We start from the raw sequence: 18,050 nt of genomic DNA, 5'->3' as shown, positions 1-18,050 counted from the left end.
ATACACGGATTCAAGCATCCACGGTTTGAAAATTATATATACAGTGGATCCTTGTTATACGCTGGGGTTTGGTTCCAAGATCCCACGTGTATAACAAAATCCGTGTATGCTCAAGTCCCATTAAGTATAATGACATAGCAAAATGGTGTCCCTAATAAAAAATGGAACATCAAGGTAAATTTATACTTTTTTGGAACATTTTCAAACCGTGTATGCTTAAATCCATGTATAAAAAATCCGTGTATAAGAAGGGCCGACTGTGTGTGTGTGTGTGTGTGTGTGTGTGTGTGTGTATATATATATCTCAAACCTTGATTTTCCATTTTTTATAAGGGACACCATTTTGCTATGTCATTATATTTAATAGGACTTGAGCATACACAGATTTTATTATACATGGGGGATCTTGGAACTGAACCCCAGCATATAACAAGGGTTCACTGTATAGTGATTCTATTTTAACTGCCATGGCTGTAGCCTATGTAATCCTGGCATTTGTAATTTAGGAAGTGGTACTGTACTTAGAATTCTCAGCCAGGGAGCTCTGGTGCCTCAGTAAACAACAAACCCCATGATACCACAGGCTGTTGCGATGGTAGTTGAAGTGGAATATAGTGTTGAATGGTGTTATAATTGTATAGAAGGAAAGGCCCGATGGTCTCCTTTGGTACAGATTCAGAAAGCAAAACCCTTTGCTTAGATAGATTTCTTCCTGAGTGAGCATTAAGGCAAATGCTTTCCAGCTTCCGAGCAAAGCCTCCCACCAACTAACTGCAGTTTTTGACAGTCACTTTCTGCCCTCTGCCAGCTCAACTATCCTTCTCTGAGGGTGAAGACAGGCTTACACGCTAGTGTGTGTTGACAGTGGTTTTGACTCATATTAGCTGCAGTTTGCAGTTCCTGTTCTTAGGGCACTGATCACTTCTGTTGCCCCTTAGGCGGTACATCTGTCTTCACCCTATGTTCAGAACTTGTCAACAACCTGCCTTTTGCTCTGCATATTTCTTTCAAGTTGGGTAGTCCTGACAAAAGGTTCATGACAAGCGGGGTGGGCTGACAACGAAGCCTTCTGTGGTGTATTGATGGAACCCTTGTAGCCCATCAATGTGTTTCAGATTTACAAACTAGGGACTTGTATTCAGGACTACTGATCAGCTATGGAACAACTGATGTGGGTTATGTGGATCAGAATGCATGAAGAGGCTTGATGGCTCAAACCAAAGATTATTTTCAATCTAGCATTAAAGACACCCAAGTGGTTCACCAAATTCACCATAGGCTTAAATCCTATTACTAATCCCAACAAGAGCACTAAATCAGCAGGATTTCCCTACATGTTATGTCATTATTCAACAATTGATTGAATACGGCTACTGTATTTGGGAAAAACCAACAGGATTCCAGCCTGTAGTCTGTGTTTGGACCAGCCCTGCACCTCCATTCTTCACTAAGTTTCAGAAAGTATAACTTATCTCCCCATCTGGCCCAATATTATCATTGTTGTTATTGTTGTTGTTGTTGTTGTTGTGTGCCTTCAAGTCTTTCCCAACCCTATCATGGGGTTTTCTTGGCAAGATTGGTTCAGAGGAAGTTCGCCATTCCTTTCTCCTAAGGCTGAGAGCATGTGACTTGCCCAAGGTCACCCAACGGGTTTCTTGACTGAGCTGGGTATTGGGCTCCAGAGTCATAGTCCAACACTCAAACTCAGTTGTCGATCCTGATTCAGATTCACACTAGCCCCACAGGGTTGCCAGAGTGAAAACTGGAGGTGGCTCCTGTGCTTATTTAAAAAGAGCCAATGTGGAACAGCAGCTTGAGAGTTGGACTATAACTCTGGAGATCAGGGTTTGCTTCCCAGATTGGCCATAAATCCCACTGGGTGACCTTGCGCAAGCTACACTTTCTCAACATCAGAGAATGGCAATAGCAGACCCTCCTGGGAAGAAACTTGCCAAGAAAACCCCATGATAGGTTTGCTTTCAAGTGGCCATAAGTCAGAAACAACTTGGAGGCACAGAACAACAACAAACAACAAAAGAGGGGATTTTAGCATGTGTTGCTTGTTAGCTGGTTGCTGAAATTTTCCCTTCTACACAAAGATGCAAGAGTTTTCACTCTGACCGCCCTATTCCTCACCCTTATTGTAGATGGCACTGCCTGGGTCCAAAGCATGTGTTCCACCATTGAGCCATGGGTCCCTTTTGCTTTAGCCTAGCTTCTGTTGCCTAGGGGAAGGTCAAACTTAGGTGAGGTGGCCTTTTAATATTTTGTGAAGCTTTGTTCCTGATATTTCATCTGGTTCCTTCCTTCGTAGGTTCTTAACCTACAACCATCTGGACTGGTCATTCTGGAAAGTGTGAGTTATATTATGTAATGGGGCCAAAAGAAATCAGAAACAAAAGTGAGCTCTTAAGATAGGAAGGGCCCTGCGGAGAAGTAATGATGAGCCAAAGGGTGGGCGGTAGGTTCGTGGAAGTCACTTGTCAAATTTGTAGCAGCTTCCATGATTTGTGCGACCTTGGTTAAGCCCAGGTAGATGGCCACCAAGCACACCTGCATCCCATAACCTCTTCTGAGGATGCAAAATAAAAAAAATATTGGAGACATTGACTCCCCCTGAAGGCAGTAAGCCTCACTTTGGTCTTTGACTTTCAGAGCAGCCTAGGGCAGTCAATAAAACCCAGGCAGTTAGATGCTTGGGCCTGCCACTGATTTTGAGTTGGGAATAGTTTAACCTTGAGCCAGGATCCAAGTAACCAAGGCAACAGGAAGTAGGCCTCTGCATCCAAGGAGCCAAGATCCATAAATCAAGAGTCCCTAATGCAAACACTGTGTGCAGGTAGAGATTTGGAAAGGATAAGTGGTGTGTGAGGGATTACCTTTGAAAAATGGATGACTGCCCCCTTGATATGGTGAAGCGCAGCTTCACAGAGGCCTGAGTTGGAGGAGGGGGATTTGAGGGGGGCTTTTTTTTATCAATAGAGGTCAAGGGGTTACAGCTGCTAGTTTTCATAGAGCTTTTTATACAGGATCTTCCACTTAATTATCAACAGATGTTGAATTCAGGAGGTGGTTAGCATTATTATATTCTGCGTACACATTCTCTCTCTTTCATTCTCTCTCTCTCTCTCTCTCTCTCTCTCACACACACACACACACATCTGTACACATGCTACAATTGTTGCCATCTTTGCAACTTTGCCATGGCTCTAATTTGCTGCACATTTTTACCGCATATGACACCATCTCATATGGTTTGCACATTCTGCTTTGTTATCCGAAATCTGCGCAGGAAAGCGACTTGTCTAAAATCTCAAAGCCATGAGGTCTCTGATTCTGCAAAGTAAAATCATGCTCCAAAAACTGGAAAGGGATAACAGCAGGCATAACAGCAGTGACTTTCAGCTTTACATACCTAGGAGGACTCATGCTTGATTCCAACTTTTACCCTGGGACCTATTCACTGTCTGCTCCCATGCATTTACTTTCACATTATCCCGTGAAGTCCTACTAGGAGCTTTAACCACATAAGCTAATTTATCATTATTACTTTGGGAAGGTAATCTACAACTGGAAAGCAGCCATTTTAGACTTCTCCCAGCCTATTCATTTTTTTAAAAAAAATCTTCCTGACACCTTTATTTTTTCCATGACAGACTACAGGAAAGAATAAAAAAGAAATGAATGAAAAATGGTGTCAGTCCCTATTTTAGCTCAGTGTGAAACCGAGTAACCTAGAGGTCCATATTTGCAGCTTCAGGCAAGGAGGATCTGTGCTCGGATACTTTTCAATTGTGGTTGTCAGCTAACCAATTCTTTTTGTAGTTTTACCTTTCTCTGGATACCAGAAATGAGCCTGATAGGCAAGTACCTGGTAAAAGTGCATAGACCATAACTGTCATGATTTGGCTGGGACAGTCCCAATTAATCCTCTGACATCCCACTTTTTCATCTGCTTTTAAAATGTCCCAGTTTCTCCCTCCTCCTCCCACTTTTCCCCATATGTCTTCAGCTTATGTCAGTTGCTACAAACCTGAGTTCAAAGTGCAAAGTTATTTTATATCCAGTTAACTCAGAAGGCAAAGAAGAGATGTGGGAGCAGAATCTTGCCCTTCTCAGTTGTTCTTATCTGCCTTTGAGTGGATCATGGATCATGGTGACTTGTAGGTAAGGTGAGGAAGACAACTTGCCCTCTTGACCCTTGCCCATCATGGCTGGCCGTCCAGGGGGGGGATACATTGATGAGATTCCTCACGGATATCATCGGTGCATCCTTCAGGGAAGGACATGTTCCATCTTGTTTAAAGGAAGCGGCGGTTAGGCCGCTCCTGAAAAAACCTTCCCTGGACCCCCTGGATATGAGGAATTATAGGCCGGTGTCACTGCTACCATTTTTGAGCAAGGTGATCGAGAGAGCGGTTGCCCTTCAGCTCCAAGCTGTCTTGGATGAAGCCGATTATCTAGACCCATTTCAAACTGGCTTTAGGACAGGCTTTGGGGTTGAGACTGCCATGGTTGCCTTGACCGACGATCTGCGTCTGAGCATTGACAGGGGAAGTGTGACCCTGTTGGTGCTCTTAGACCTCTCAGCGGCTTTTGATACTATAGATCACGGCATCCTCTTGGACCGCCTGAAGGGGTTAGGTATCGGGGGCACTGCTTGCAGTGGTTCCGGTCCTTCCTCTCGGGCAGGTCTCAGAGGGTGCTACTCGGGGACTGTAGCTCCAGTAAGAGGTACCTCACTTGTGGGGTTCCTCAGGGGGCTATTTTGTCCCCGATTTTATTTAACATCTATATGAAGCCGCTGGGTGAGATAATATGGAGTTATGGTGCTGGGTGTTATCAGTACGCTGATGACACCCAAATCTATTTCTCTGTATCTCGTTCGTCGGCCTCGAATTCCGATGGCATCTCTTCTCTCAATGAATGTCTTCAGGCGGTAATGGCCTGGATGAGGAAAAACAGATTGAAACTGAATCCAGACAAGATGGAGGTGTTCATGGTAACAGCCCCGAAACCAAGAATTGGGTTGCAACCTCCAGTCCTGGATGGGGTCACACTCTCCTCCAGCGACTGTGTTCGCAGTCTGGGGGTGCTCCTTGACTCGTCGCTCCTGATGACAAATCAGGTAAATGCGACGGTCAGAAGTGCCTGTTATCAGCTTCGGCTGATACGCCAGCTGCGCCCTTTTCTGGAAGTAAGGGATCTCGAGACGGTTGTGCACGCGCTGGTAACCTCACGCCTTGACTTCTGTAATGCACTCTACATGGGGCTACCCCTGTGCTTGACTCGGAAATTACAGCTGGTTCAAAACATGGCAGCCAGGCTTGTGTCAGGTACATCTAGGAGGGACCACATTACTCCGGTTTTGAGGTCCCTCCACTGGCTGCCTATCAGCTTCCAGGCCCAGTACAAGGTGTTGGTTATCACCTTTAAAGCCCTAAATGGCTTGGGTCCAAGCTATCTTAGAGACCGCCTCCTCCCGTACAATCCTCCCTGCGCTCTCCAGTCCTCTGGGAGGAACTTACTGCAGGTAATATTAGTGCCAACAAATTCAAAATCACTTTGTTACTTTGGAAATGTAAATGCATTATATATAATGGTTTGGCATAAATTATTATAATCTTTAGATTAAACATACGGTTTATTCAGGATATAATTAGAAATTGAACTTATTTTTTAAAATTGCTAATTTTTGTTACAAAATTGCTATTTTTGTTAGAAGAACCTGAACTGTAAGGATCTTGTAACCTAAATATAAGGAAAACTTAATTTTGCAGGCAAAAAGAAAAACAACAACCCCACAATAAAAACAGGGAGAGAGAAATTAACATTAGTAAAACAGAGAAAATCATTTTGTTTCCACTAGTTCTCCATAGTGTCAAGCAATTTCACAAACTTGGTCCTATAAAAAAAAAGTGAAAAGAAGAAAACAACATCAGAAATTGTAATGAATATTTTTGCCGGTTGTCTTTCTCTTGGGGGTTTCATATCTCTCCGTTGAACTGTGAGAGTCATTCTTAGGCGCGTTCCGGACGGGCCCTATGGGGCACCGTTGTTACGTGCAAGGGGCGGCGCTTCCTGACGTGCCTTGCCCCTCACACGTAACAACTACGTCAAAATGGCAGTGCCACATACAGATGGGTGCTACCATTTTGACGTCGCAGACGCGCAGCATCTGGACGTAGTGTACCGGAAGTGGCACCACGAGTGCACGCCTTGCGCCTTGCGGTGCCTCTTCTGGGGCACAGGAAGAAGCACCATTTTGGCGCTTCTTTGTTGCTGCGCCTGGGAACCGCGCGGTTTGGCTGCTGTGGTTCCCGGATGCAGCAACCGGCAGTGGCGCGGGACTGCCTGTTTTGGGAAGTCTGTAATGCGCCTCTGCTTCTCTCTTGACATTAAAATTCATGCACTGTAAGGGAGACAGGATGTTTACAATCAGAAGTTAACGTATTTCTTTGATCTGTTGTGTTCATTCAAGTTGTTTCCTACTTAGGGCAATCCTAAGGCCAACCTATCATGGGTTTTTCTTGACAAGATTTTTTTCAGAGGAGGTTTGCTTTTGCCTTCCTCTGAGACTGAGAGAGTGTGACTTGCCAAGGTCGTTCAGTGGGTTTCCATGGTTGAGTGAGAATTTGAACCCTGGTCTCATGAGTCATAGGTCGACACTCAAACCACTACACACTAGTGGCTCTCATTTCTTCACTTTCAAGTGTCATAGATCTAGGCTGGGCTTTCATCCAGGCTGAGCACTTGGTTTGTTGAGCCAGAATGTGGGTCTCTAAATATAGCTTGTGAATTCTGGTTTCCATCAGTCATAACCTATCAAGCCAACTTATTTCATAATTATATTGTTAGGACAAAATAGAATAGTATGAATGTACAGCACTTTGACTCCTTAGGGTGAATATGGAGAAAGTGCAATCATGGAGTTTCATTTCCAAGGTATTTCTCTATATTTTAATTTAATCTGAGGATGAAAAAAATGCCCATAAAGTTTCCCAGAGGTCTCCTAGCCAAAAGCCCTCTTTCCCCATTCTGATGTTGTCCTATTTGGATATGAACACACAGTTCTGGTGTGGACAGTCTGGACAATGTCCTGCATGTTCTGCACCAGAATTGGCGGATAACAAGGTTAAAACAAATTTTAAAAACATAGTTATCGCTCAGGATCTTCCAGGGAGATTCTGTTTCCATGCTACAGTATCTGTCTATATGGGCATCCTACTGGGCTGCCCATCACCTTTGCTGCCACCACAGATAGCTCATTCTGAATTCAGAACAAGACAACCAACATGTGTGTGTCGTTGGGTGTTTTGTTCTGACATCAGAAGCAACAGACCTGCCATGGCACAGAAACAGAAGCACAGGTAATGGGGACAAAGCAGGACAGATGTGGGGCCAAGGATATTCCAGGCCACCCCTGGAGTATCCTGGACAGTGTAGAAAAAGCCCTGGAAACACAGTAAGCTTTAAAGAGTCATTCCCCTAACACACACACACATACTTTTCCTGCATGACAGGAGGTTGAATTAGAAGTATATTCCTATGATTCAAAAAACACCCAACAAACCCTCAGAAGTACAAACCAGAAGCAACTCCCAGTGCACATTCCAAGTCACATTTTCAGATCATTTTAATCTGGCAATGTAATAGTGTGACAATATGAGAGAAAAATTAGTCTCAGCTGAAGTTGTCCATCACTCTTTTAGGAGAAAGAATGGATGGCAGTGATCATGATGATTCATGATAAGCGGGAGAAAGATAAAGAGAATGACAATGACAGTAAAGGTTTGGTGAATCCAGTATAAAGACCATGCAAGAGACCGTTGCGTAGTTAGGACTGGTTTTACCAGTTCCATTGCGGATGCTGTGAGAAGCCATATCTTGGGTTGGTAATATGTGGAAAATTTTGCTCTAGGGTAAGTGGTTGGATCGTAATGAGATTCCTGTCTGTCCAAGTGCTTGTAATTGTGTGATAAGATACACGAGTGCATGGAGGCACATGGAAAAACAGCCCCAAATAAAGATGTGATTATAATCTCTCCTCATATAGTTTTAAAAATAGACTTGTGAGGCAATAATGCATTGGCTAGGAATCAATGTTTATGTTATGTCCTCAGGCAAAAATGACTGAAACCTAATAAAAAAAATTCATAATCCTCTCTAGTATCAAAACTCCATTATTAGAAGCACATTTATAATTGAAGAATGTCGGGGTGGTAGTTTCCCTTTGAAGCACAGCAAGGCGTTTATAGTATATTTCTGATTAGTCTAAGTTCCCTACCCTGGTAATTGCCATTGTTTCTTCTTTCTTTCTGCAGGAATTACCAGTTCCCATCTAAAAGCAGACCAGAATTCACTTCACAATAAAAATGAGGGTTCTACTTCTGCTGTGATGACCCGTCGGAAACCAGCATCTCTTGACAGCATTGCAATGTCCTCAGTACCAATATTATCTCTTTTACCTACATCATCATCAGCACCATCAGAAGCAGGTAAGCATGAGTAGCTCAGTATTTCCAAAATGGCAGGCAGCAACAAGACCTGTAGTGGGCCTTGAATGATTGAAACACTCTTTTGAAAGCATCTACTACTCTGTATCCATCCCACCAGGAAATGTAACAGCGGCCAAGGTCCCATGCTGAGGGCTTGTAGTATAATTACAGATTAATTCTTCTTCTCGACCCTTGTGTTAATGGAGGTATTGTACAACTGAACCAGAATATCAAACATGCTGTTCATTGCACAATTAAATGTGCTTGTGCATCGATGTGCAGACTGCATGCATGCTCAGTGTACATGTACATTCATACACAATGTACATCTGCATGCATAATGACACCCGCATGTTCACACTTTGTTACCACAACCTTGAATTAAATGTTGATGATTCTGCATCAATGCCCAGCTTCTTTTGCAAGGGGTGTACATATGCATAGGACACTGCAGTTGCCCACCCCGTTCTGACCAATATTTTATACTTTAACAACAAATAAGATTTATTTAGTATAAACTTGCTCACATTTTCACATGGATGGAGTAGCCTTGTCATCTGAAATATGTATACACACAGTGGCCAGTGGAGGAGCAGGGATGTAAAATGAAATAGTGATAACAGCATGATGGTCTTAACAGTAATCATTAAGAGCTGCTTCTGAATGACTGGGAAGTTAAAAGTAGATGACTTATTATTCAAATATCATTGGTGTGTGGCAACTACAAGCACAATCCTAAATCCACTCACTAGGCATTATCATCCCATTGAACACAGTGAAACAGAATCCAGAGGGAATAGGTAAACAGTTGCATGGTTCACATTGCCTCTGTAAGTTATTTGTTGATGCTCAAAATTCATTAGATTATGGCTGTTGAATTCATTGCTGTTGGCCAGTGAGTGTGTTCTTTCAAAGAGAAAAGTGGAAGAGAAATACTTTGAAAATCAGTGAACAGATGGCAGGAAGATGGCCAGAGCAGAATTGTTTTGAGAGAGCAACTGAGAATTATGTGTATCTCAAGTCTGAGTTTGCAAGGCTTCTAATCAATGCAGGCGGGCCACCCTTTTATTCATTTAAGCACACTGCCATCCATTCTCCTGTTCCAGTCTACTTGACTTAATCCTGGGTTTGTGTTAATAAGATTGTTAATTCAAACTAAAGACTTGCTAACTCAAACTAAAGAGCCAATTTAAAGACAGTGAATCTTTCCTGGAGCTGAGCAGGAGGATAGTGTTCCTATGTCTCATTCTAAGTCAGGAAACTAGTACATTTCTCTGCACAGCTCATGTCAAATTTAGCTGTTGGTCTGTCTTTCACCCAGATGTTGATAATTTATTAAGAACTCAAACTGTTTTAATGAGATAGGAAATGAAGTTGAAGGTCTCCTCCAACAGACTCATAATGCTTGGGGGGGAGGTTAAAAATAAACACTTTAGCCTTTGATGCATCCCCCTTCCCTCTCCTACCTGCTGCTATACTCTACAACAGAAGTGGGCAACAGTGGCAGGTTTGACTACCAATTTTCTGACCCCTAACACCCTCTGGAGTTACACACAGACTGCCAAAAAATGTCAGTGGGGACAGAAGTGGCTGGATGTCCACATTTATAAAATGTGAAGTGAAAAGGCTTCAGGCAGTTTAAAAGATGAAGAGCTACTCCTGGATGTAGCTAGGTGACTTTAATATCCACGTTGACGATTCCAATAACCCTACAACATCTTGCTTTAACTCTCTGCTAGCTTCTTTTGGCCTCCAACCCCATTCCAACTCTTCAACTCATTCTCTTGGTCACTGTCTTGACCTAGTTCTTGTTGCAAACTGCGCCATTTCTGACTACCTGGCACTTGACTTTCCACTTTCTGACCATCATTTAATCTCCTTTGCTCTTACCTATAATCCTCCTCCTCGTCATACTGTTCAACACCATTTTCGTGATCTTCAATCTGTTGACTCTAACCGTCTTGGTCTGACCCTGGATTCATCTCTCTCTTCCCTAAATCTCGGGGATTCTGCTGATTCAGCAATGTCTTTATTTAACTCCACTCTTTCCTCGAATCTTGACCATTTTGCCCCTGTCTCTGTACGCACTTCTTCCTCTAAGACTAGGCCTCAGCCCTGGCTTACCCCCATCATTAAGTTTCTCCAGTCCTGCTCTAGAGCGGCCGAACGTCTTTGGAGAAAGTCCAAACAGTGGGCTGATTTTATCCATTTCAAATTTGTTCTTTCTTCCTTCTCACGCACCCTCTCTATGGCAAAACAGAATTATTACAAATCATTGATCTCTGCCAATGAGAGGCACCCGCAGCGTTTGTTCTCCACCTTCAACACAGTGCTTAAACCTCCCTCTCCTCCTGTCTCTTCATCATTCTCTCCTAATGACTTTGCTAATTATTTCATCTCTAAGATTACCTCTATTCGCTCTGAGATAGTCCCCCCCCCCCCGATTCTTCTTCTGCTCTTAATCTTCTATTGCCCTCGCCTAACAAATTTTCTGTGTTTCCTCCTGCCTCTTTGGATGAACTCTCTACACTTCTGAACTCTTCCAAACCTGCAACCTGTTCTCTTGATCCAATTCCTACTCGTCTTCTAATCTCTGTAGCTCCCTCCTTTCTGCCCTCGCTTCTCCATATCTTCAATCTCTCTCTCTCTACAGGCTCCTTCCCGTCGGACTTCAAACATGCTCTCATTTCCCCAATCCTGAAAAAACCTTCTCTTGACCCCTCCTCTTTGTCTAGCTACCGTCCGATTTCTCTTCTTCCCTTTCTTTCTAAGGTTTTGGAACGGGTTGTTTATTCGCGCTGTCTTGAGTTTCTTGAAGCCAACTCCATCCTCAATCCCTTTCAGTCTGGTTTCCGCCCAAGGCATTCTGCAGAGACAGCTCTCACTAAGATCTCGAATGACCTTTTACAGGCCAAGGCTAATGGCCTTTACTCTGTTCTCATTCTTCTCGATTTGTCTGCAGCCTTTGATACCGTTGATCACTTTTTCCTAATTGACATACTCTCTGACCTTGGGTTCTCAGACTCTGTTCTTGACTGGTTTAGATCTTACTTGTCTGGCAGATCTTTTGCAGTAGTTGCAGGTGGTCAGACTTCTTCTCCTGTTCCCTTATCTGTTGGAGTTCCCCAGGGCTCTGTTCTGGGTCCCCTTCTGTTTTCTCTCTACACACTGTCCTTAGGAAAACTCATTAGCTCTTTTAGTTTTTCCTACCATCTGTATGCCGATGACACCCAGCTGTATCTTTCTGCCCCTGACCTTTCTCCAAGGCTTGAACAGCAAGTCTCATCTTGCCTTACAGCTGTCTCACAGTGGATGCGCCATCGGCGTTTGAAGCTCAACATGTCCAAGACAGAGCTTCTTGTCTTTCCTCCTAAGCCCAACCTTCAACACTCCTTTTCTGTCTCTGTGGACAACATTTCCATTCAACCAGTCCAGCAAGCCCACAGTCTTGGTTTTATCTTTGACTCTTCTCTGTCGTGTATCCCTCAGATCCAGACCACAGCCAAGGCTTGTAGATTCTCTTTATACAATATTGCCAAAATCCGACCATATCTCTCCGCCTCTACTGCCAAGATCCTGGTCCATGCCCTAGTGATCTCACGACTTGATTACTGTAATGTCCTCCTGGCTGGGCTTCCTCTTTCTCACCTCCGTCCTTTAATCTCTGTCCAGAATTCAGCTGCATGCATTATCACTTCCACCCACCGCTCTGACCACATCTCTCCTGTGTTGGCATCCCTTCACTGGTTCCCCCTCCCTTTCCGCATTCAGTATAAGCTCCTGCTGGCGACATTTAAAGCCCTCCATGGACTGGCCCCTCCTTACTTATCAGACCTTCTTTCTCCTCACCTTCCCACTCGGGCTCTCCACTCTGGTAGTCATGGTCTGCTGTCTCAGCCCAGGATTTCCTCTGCCCCATCCCGGATTCGCCCCTTTTCACTTGCTGTCCCTCACTCCTGGAACCTTCTTTCCCAACAAACAAGAGCCATCACTTCAAAACGGAGTTGAAAACCATCCTGTTCAGAAAAGCCTTCCCAGGCATTGCATAATTGTCGCTTACTATTTGGTGCCTGTTTATCAAACCATTTCCTGTATTGCTATGTACTGTATATGCATTATCCTACTTGAGAGTATGTATTTTTCCTGGAAGATTAACCATCCATTATGAAGCCAAGCCCTCCCTCCAGTCCATCTGCCTTGGTCCAGGCCTTGGAGGTAGAGAGGAACTGCTGGACCTCTTACACTTTCCCTCCACCACTCCCTTCTCCTTCTGTGTCATGTCTTTTTAGATTGTAAGCCCGAGGGCAGGGAACCATTTAACTAAAAAGATTGTATGTACAGCACTGTGTAAATTTACAGTGCTTCATAAATAAAGGTTAATAATAATAATAATAATAATAATAATAATAATAATGTTTCTGGGAAAGACAGTTTACCTATTTTTATGCCCATACAAAAAGTTATACTGGCATACAAAAATAGCCTTGGGTTGAGACTGCATGGGACCCCTCTCTACAGCATGGAAAGCATGAGTTAAAGCACTTGCACAACCACTTCACCAGGCTAAACCTTGTCATGGCCATTTGGTCACATGAACCAGTTTTTGGACCAACTGTGCATGGGATAAAAGATATGTTATACCCCTATGACCCTCCTGCAGGTTGCACCAATATGCCTTGGCTCAATAGAAATGGCTTCCTGCTCCTTCTTTTTTCTTTTTTCTGTTTTTTGGTGGGGGGGTTTGTTTGTTTTTTTGGGGCTGTTTCTCAGCCATTTGGAGATGTTTTCATGGAGTCGGGGGGTTCTTTAGGAGTAGAAGAGATAAGGTTTGGAGGCATTTGGCCCAGCTTTCAGGCAAAACATGAAAAGATCCACCTCAGAAATTCATACCTGGTGAGATTGCAAGTACTGATACCCGGAGATGAAAACAATTTCTAATTTCTGGAATCTTACTAATTTCAATTCATTAATTCAACTAATCGTGCTAAGGTAATTTTAATGGCATGATCACAGGTTTATGATATAAATGGTTGTTCTTCTGTGACTGCCTTTATCATAAATAATTTTGAAATATTTTCATTATTCTATTTGGTATGCAATTTCCCATGTTTCTCCCATTATTCATAATCTTCAGCCCAAGCAAATCTTTCCATTGGTTGACATTAATCATATTTCAGCTATTATGTCTGCAGACCTGTGTGCCAATTCCAGTTGGTTCTGAACTTAATCTTCCTCATTTCCTTTTGCCTTGCAGCCAGCTCACCACTCAAGAAACGATTCAAGCGCTGTGAAATCGAAGCAATCCAGTGCGAGGTCCGGAAGATGTGTAACTACACCAAGATTCTCTCCACCAAGAAGAACCTGGATCACGTGAATAAAATCCTAAAAGCCAAGCGGCTGCAGAGACAATCAAAGACAGGCAATAACTTTGTCAAGAAGAGACGAGGTCGTCCCCGGAAACAGCCCCTCTCTTTTGACGAAGACTCCAGAGACCAAATGCCCGTTTTGGAAAAATGTGTTGACCTCCCTTGCAAACGAGGTCAAAGATTTGCGATGAATCCTTTAATGATGGAACAAGCAGCCAATCAAGATACAATTTCAGCCACCATTGAGGCTGTCATACATATGGCTCGAGAGACACCACCACTGCCGCCGCCACCTCCACCACCACCTCCTCCTCCTTCACGGACAGCAAGAGTTGGAAAAAGAAAAAACAAACTGCAACAGTGTTTGCAGGTAGAGGAGGATGAAGTGAAAGTGAAAAGGCACCGGAAAACTAGAGGAAGTGAAAGTGAAACCCTCCCCTAATAATAGACATGGCCAATCAAGGGACAGTGTTGAATGGTGAGTGTCCTGGGACCAGTGGGCCAGAGCTCTGGGTTGGGCCCCTCCACTCAACATCTTCTACATCTACAGCATCGGACTTGCTCTGTATTTCAGTAGCACATCATTAAGAAATCAGACAAGAATGACCAGTAATAATAACATTAATAATAGTATTTACAATAATGACAGATCTTTGGCATTAGCCATTGGGCTAATAAAGTGGAATGTGAAGGGGTTCAGAGCAAGAATTTCCAAACCTAGTGATTTTTTTTACAGAGTTTCTGTTAACAACAACAACACCAAATGTGATGTTTCTTGTATATCAGAAAAGAAGGGGGTTCATTCAAAGTCACCAGAGCTTTACACATGGCAGGACTAATATTATCCCTATCAGGATTGCCAATACCCTTACAGATAGAGGCTTCTGAAGCTTTGTAACAGATGCGTGGCAGAACGAAACTTACCACCAGCAGCTTTTCCAGTCACTGCTGATAACTAGAAGGGAAAACATTGCACTTACCAGATTTCTCTTTGCCATACAGCTGTTTAGGCAGCAAGAGCCCTTGAAAGGAAAAAAAATTGGCAGCTCTTGGAAATGGAAGTTAATTCTGCTTTTTTTCCCACATCACACACACAAAAAAGGCTTCTCAACTGTCCTCTTGGTTTTAATCTGCTTTGCAAAATCTTTCTCATATTTTACCAGGTTTGGGATATTTTTAAAGAAACTCTCTCCGGGCTTAGAGCAACTAACTGAATGATAAAATATCTGAATCACTAACTCAAAATCTTGTGGAGGGGGGTCCTTCCCCACTTCTCAAAAAAAATTGCCCAATGTAAATTAACAAGTGGTGAGTGATATAGAGAGGGTGAGTGGAGCCCCCACCATAAACTAAGCAAATCTCTAATGACCATCCTGGAATATACTGAAAGAATTTAGCATTTCACATAAGAACAGATGCCAACTTTTCAATAAAAAAAGCCTTCCCATCAAGTGACTGATGGGTCCCATTGGTGATGGAGGCAGTTGTTCACTGATCGCCCAACTGACCCGGGGAGCAGAAGACTGGGAACATATCAGAAAAGAACAGCAGGAATATTGGGGTCTTGTTATTCTTAAAAGGCAAGGACTCCAGAAGATATCCGAATCTGTCAACTCTTTGATGCTGTTTGCACTTCAGTTGGGAAACTTGGGGACAAACATATCAGCATGTTTGCATCCAAGTGGTGAAGCAATGCCTTGACTTGGTTTTTTTCCCCCTTAAAAATATATCTACAAATACATTTTTAAAAATGAAATCAGCAAAAGTTGTTTGAAAAATCATTCACCCAGAAATTGAGAGCAGAGGAAGAAATATTTCTTGACAGGCATTTTCTAAATTAAAATATAAAAGGATTAAGTGTTCTTATCTAAAAAAAAATTATAATGATGATGAGCTAAATGTTCAAAGGGTGCCACCACTGCAGTTGTACTAATACCACTTTGAACACCCTTTTTCCCCAAGTTGTGGTTGCCTTAAAGAAAAATATTTTGGCTTTTTTTTCCTTTTGTATATATTGTAATTATAATGAAAAAGGGGGAAATCAGTCTGCATGGACACAAACAGTGTGATAAATTGTCTCTCTAAATTGTCAGTTTCACTTGTCCAGTTCAAACTCAAAGTGTACTTTTATTTACCAATATTTTAAAAGCTTGGATATGCATCTATATCTGAAGCAATTTTGCATAGCTAAATCAATCAATAATTATTGCTATTTCGTTGGAAGCCAAATTGTTCAGACCAAACAAACATTCTGAAGGAGAGTACTCTTTCATTGCAGTAGTTATAGTTTCTTTGTTGCTGTTGTTTTTTAAAGGAACATTTAAAATTCATAGATGAGCAATTCCTTTCTTTTTCTTGTAAATTTCATCATGGTAGAGAGTTGCACAGTGGTAGCACAGTTTCTGCCTTTCAGCACATACTGGAGACATAAAGAAGACATGCTTCAGTAAAACACAAAGGAGTTGTTTAAAAGAGTAGATGTGAGGGATATTGAAGAAAACATTATAATCTGCAGAACTTGCGGGGGGGGGGGTACATCCCTACATCCCTTCCCCACTTCCACCTCACTAACTATCTGAATCTTTCTTGTTCTTTATTTGCAAATTGTCATGAAAGCAATTTTACATTTCCTCCTGTTACATGATCCAGTGTGAGCAGTTGCCATGGTGCCAGAGACTGCCTCCTCTTAAGTGTCAGGAAAGACTTGATATCCATGTGATGTTGTATTGTACAAAACACGCTGACGGGCAGTTCATCCCATGTGGTGTTTAGTGCTTAGACATATTATCTTTTGGTCTACAGTTCCCCAGATATCCCTAAACAACATGCTGGCTGGAAAGTTCTGGAAATTGTAGTTTTTTAAAAAAAGAAGAAGTAATTCTTCCAAGCTCTGGGTCTTCTTCTCTGCTCATAGTGAACAGTTTTAGAATGCCAGGAACATTTGGGATACTAAACACCCCATCCAAATCAATCATAGAGTCCTATAGATCCCCAAAAGCTAGGAGATTTGTTACAGGGTGAGTAACATGCACCAATGTCCATTTCAGTACATTCATGAAGTGTTGTTCAGTCTCAGATGCATGTGCAGTGCTTATGATTAATGCTGACAGTCATTCAATGGTGGAAAGTTATATGCAGAAAGTACTGACAGTAGCACATATAGAGATACTGGGCTGGGTTCAGAACTGGATTTCCATTTATGTAGGAAACATCACAATAACCATCACTTCTCCCTGCCGCTAGCCCCTGAAAATCTTCTCCAGAGGGTTTCAAATGTTATAAGAAATATGTTTATCTCTAAGATGCCATGGGAAATTGTGATTAATGCTGCAATGGACTAACACAGCTACTCGCTTTGGAAATTCAAAGAGGTGCTCAGGGTTTCTGCTTCCTGAGTTGCACTTCTAAGCTTACATCCATTTTCAGCTACTTAAAATCTGCTTCTAGCATCACTTTTGTGGTGTGGGAGCCATCCTGGGGTGATATGACTTCATGTTATGGAACGTGATATAGTAATATGGGCACTGCACAATATGGCTCAAGAAATCAGCCTACTGCTTCCATCCATCCTGGATTTTGGAAAATGAGCTCAGTTGGTGACAGTTTCCAGTTGTTTTGGCATGGCTTAAACTGCCGTATCCCACACAGTTCCCATTCAGCCATGATCAATGCAGTTCATGAGCAAAATCCATCCTGAGTGAAAGTGTACTTCAAAGACAATGAGCATTTTATCAAGCCTTGGGTATTTTCTCTCTCTGTCTCTCTCTTAAGAGATATGTAAAGGGATCTTATACCACCTTTGAGACTGAGCAAAAGATGATGTAGCATAAGCTTTCATAGACTTGGTCTACTTCCTCAGATGCATGCAGTGAACTGGTGCCCAGGAAGGACCTTTATAATCAGACTGTATGAATAGCCATAGAAATGCAAAACTTGTGGGTATGGTGACTGATTATAAAGGTCCTTCCTGAGCACTCCATGCATCTGAGAAAGCAGATCAAGTCCACAAAAGCTTATGCTGCAACTTCTTTCACTCACTTATTCTCAAAGATGCAACAAGATCCCTTTGCACACTGATATTCCAGACTAACCTAGCTGTGCCTCTGAATTCAAGAGATATGCTTTGAAAAGGAAGTGCCTTGTGTAATGTGAGAATATTACCCTTTGGGAGATACCAATGTATGCA

At 42.6% G+C, this 18,050-nt stretch overlaps 1 protein-coding gene across 4 annotated transcripts in view; it reads left to right on the top strand.

The window, feature by feature from the left end:
- The window catches only part of SETBP1 (SET binding protein 1), a 386,679-nt gene extending 368,948 nt beyond the window's left edge, over positions 1 to 17,731 (top strand). For 3 of the 4 annotated variants that reach the window (XM_042450073.1, XM_042450074.1, XM_042450075.1), the window contains exons 4-5: positions 8,325 to 8,498; positions 13,753 to 17,731. In XM_042450073.1, the coding sequence (XP_042306007.1) occupies positions 8,325 to 8,498; positions 13,753 to 14,306 (728 nt within the window). In that variant the 3' untranslated portion in view covers positions 14,307 to 17,731. Of the gene's footprint in view, positions 1 to 7,712; positions 8,301 to 8,324; positions 8,499 to 13,752 lie in introns of those variants that run through there. The other variant, XM_042450076.1, reaches the window with a different exon arrangement.
- The last annotated feature ends 319 nt before the right edge of the window (positions 17,732 to 18,050 follow it).

The sequence above is a fragment of the Sceloporus undulatus genome, chromosome 2 (genome assembly GCF_019175285.1).
Source record: "Sceloporus undulatus isolate JIND9_A2432 ecotype Alabama chromosome 2, SceUnd_v1.1, whole genome shotgun sequence".
In the NCBI taxonomy this organism is placed as follows: domain Eukaryota; kingdom Metazoa; phylum Chordata; class Lepidosauria; order Squamata; family Phrynosomatidae; genus Sceloporus; species Sceloporus undulatus.
Note: the sequence above shows the minus strand (reverse complement) of the source record. Positions and strands in the feature narration are given on the sequence as shown.